Here is a 3,134-nt window from a genome sequence, read left to right as displayed (position 1 = left end):
AGGTACCTATCTGAAGAGTTGGATCAAGGAAAAAATTGGTTGTATAAAGAATAATCTAAGAACGTTAAAAAAAGAGTTTACTACATCTTTAGAATTTATCCCCTACAAGGTTAACTTTGAAAAGGGAAAAACGTGTTTCGGATCAACTGAACGAGTATATTCTTATGGATGCTACTTATTGGGAGCAGAGAATGAAGCAAGTATGATTCAAAACTGGAGATAAGAATACTAAACAATTCCATCTGTCGTGCAACAGAGACGTAAGAAGAATAATATCACTAGTATTCTTAGTTCTTCTCATAATTGCCTCACAAATCCTACTGATATAGTAGATGAATTAGTTTCTTTCTTCAAACATCTTTTTCAAGAGGATATAACCATCAGTGCTCCATCTAATCTTCAAGACTCTTCATTTAGTTTGGATACGTCTACAAGTACTTCAATCTCGAATGTACCGTCTAATGAAGAGATTTGGAATGTTTTTCGTATAATGAATTCTCATGGTTCTCCGGGTCCAGACAGCTATCCAACAGTGTTCTACAAGAAATATTGGTCAATTGTAGGTGAAGATACAACAAAATATATTTAGCAGATCTTTACCACTGGAGTCATCCCAAGTAAGTTAAATCATACTCACATCATCCTTATCCCTAAAGTCAAAAATCCAACAACAACAGTGGATTTTCGACCCATATCTTTGTGCAATGTGTTGTATAAATTTGTAGCCAAAATCTTGGCAACAAGACTGAGTCCTTTCTTGGGTTTATTTATATCTTGGTCACAAAATGCATTTGTTAAGAATAGACAAATAACAGATAATGTTGTTATAACCAAGGAAATATTCCATTCCATTTAACAAATCTAAATCTAAACAAGGTTTTTTTCCTCTTAAATTGGATATGTCTAAGGCTTATGACAGGGTTTCTTGGTCTTTTCTGAGTTTTATGTTGCACCAAATGGGAATTCACGATCATTCTCATACTTTGATTATGCATTATGTTACTTCTTCAACTTTCTCTATTCTCTTAAATGAAGCTCCATATGGGAACTTTCAAAGTGGTAGGGGTTTACGTCAAGGATGTCCTATGTCCCCTGCTTTGTTCATTATTTGTTCACAAGGTTTATCTCTCTTAATGGAAAGTTTGAAACTACAAGTCTCTACAGTGGGTATCAATTAAATACTTCTGCTACAATCATTAGCCATTTAACGTTGCTGATGATTTGTTCTTTTTTTGGAAACTCAGAGGAAAATGTGCATCAACTTAAATGTATTTTAGATACATACTCATCTTTCTCTGGACAAGCTATTAACTTTTTGAAGTCTTCGATTCACTTTAACAGAGGTTGTATTGCTTATTACAGAGGGAAAACTATCCAAACCTTAGGGGTCAAGGAAATGCAAAAAGACGAGAAGTACTTGGGAACATATCCATTGATATCAGATAGAAATATTGATACTTTTGAGCCTTTGAATTCGAATTTTAATACAAAACTTGTAGGTTGGGGAAGTTTCTTTGTAAATCAAGTTGGTAGAACGGTTTTATCAAAAAGTGTTCTTTCAACAATTCCAGTTTATTCAATGAGTAGCCGCATTCTTCCCTAAGGTGTTACTAATCAAATGTCTAAAAACCAAAGGGCTTTTTGGTGGGGACATGAAGTTCATACAAGAAAACAACATTTCTTCAGATGGGAAAAAGCAATGAAAGCTAAGGAAGATGGTGGTTTAGGCATAACAAACATGGAACTGGTTAATCTATCCCTAGTGGTAAAATTGGTTGGGTACATTATTTATATGTCCTTACTTTTGAATTCCAATAAATACATCCTTATACAACAATAAATATGTCCATACTTTTTAATAACCTTATCCATTTAAAATTAGATTACCTTAATACCCTCACCCATATAATATTTTTCTTTATTTCAAAATGGAACAAATTTCTTCCTCTACCACTTCACCACCACCATTAGCACCACCACCACCAACATTCAACTACCATTCCACCACCACCGTTCAATAACCACCACCTACCAACCGCCACCACCACTAATATTCCACCACCACTCCTTCACCACCACCATTACACTACCAACAGTCCACCACCACCACTAGTCCGTCACCGCCACCACCACTAGTCCGCCGCCTCCGCCACCACCAACGCCGTCAGCGCCGCCGCCGCCGCCGCCACCACTGGTTAAGATATTTTTGTATCAACAACAGTAGTTGATCCAAATAAAACATAACCAACAATAGAAGTTGATCCAATTTAGGGGATCAACAACGATAGTTGATCAAAAAAAAAAAAGGATCAACAGTAGAAGTTGATCCATGTAAATAGAGTGAACTTGGCGTGAGTCGAACACGCATCATCTGACATGGAGTCAGTCATGCTACCATTGCACCACAAGTTCAACATTGAAAGGAATTTACATGATTTAAACTACAAAACATGATTTAAACTACAAGCATAATTATACTTATCCAAGAAAATATTGTCAAAAATAGGAGTTGAAAGGATCAACAACAATAGTTGATCCCACAAAAAATTGGGTCAACAACAGGAGTTGATCCCATATATGGATCAACAACCATAGTTGATCCCTTAAAAAATTGGGCCAACAACAGGAGTTGATCCCATAAAATGGTTCAACAACAACAATTAATCCCATAAAAACATAAACACCATTCAAAGCAACATTTATCACTGCCCTAACATCCACCACCACTGCCGCAAAACACAAACAACCACCACTACAACTATACCTTCCACCACCATCAAAAACATCCAACACAAATACAAGTATAATACTTTCATTACCACCAACCTAAAAAAAGACGTCAACATCAGTAGTTAATCCCATTTAGGGGATCAACAACAGTAATTGATCCAATACAAATTGGGTCAACAATAGGAGTTGATCCAATAAACGGGATCAACAACAGTAGTTGATCCAATAAAAACTGAAGTAAGTAGGTTACTGAAAAGATAATTGCTATACCTAGAACACCATCAACATATTGAACTCGATCTCAAACACAGATTCAAACCTCCATTAAAATAGCACCAATAGTTCCCATCACCAACTGTGACCCAAATCAAACAGAAACTTCATCTTCTTTGCTAATCTAACTT

General features: G+C 35.9%; 1 protein-coding gene across 1 annotated transcript; it reads left to right on the top strand.

The window, feature by feature from the left end:
* Positions 1-956: 956 nt before the first annotated feature.
* Positions 957-1,603, top strand: LOC113359999. Its single transcript, XM_026603553.1, has 2 exons — positions 957-1,140; positions 1,245-1,603. Exons 1-2 carry the CDS (start codon positions 957-959, stop codon positions 1,601-1,603), a joined length of 543 nt encoding a protein of 180 aa, XP_026459338.1.
* Positions 1,604-3,134: the final 1,531 nt, after the last annotated feature.

Source organism: Papaver somniferum, chromosome 3 (assembly GCF_003573695.1).
Source record: "Papaver somniferum cultivar HN1 chromosome 3, ASM357369v1, whole genome shotgun sequence".
NCBI classification, from domain to species: Eukaryota; Viridiplantae; Streptophyta; class Magnoliopsida; order Ranunculales; family Papaveraceae; genus Papaver; species Papaver somniferum.
Note: the sequence above shows the minus strand (reverse complement) of the source record. Positions and strands in the feature narration are given on the sequence as shown.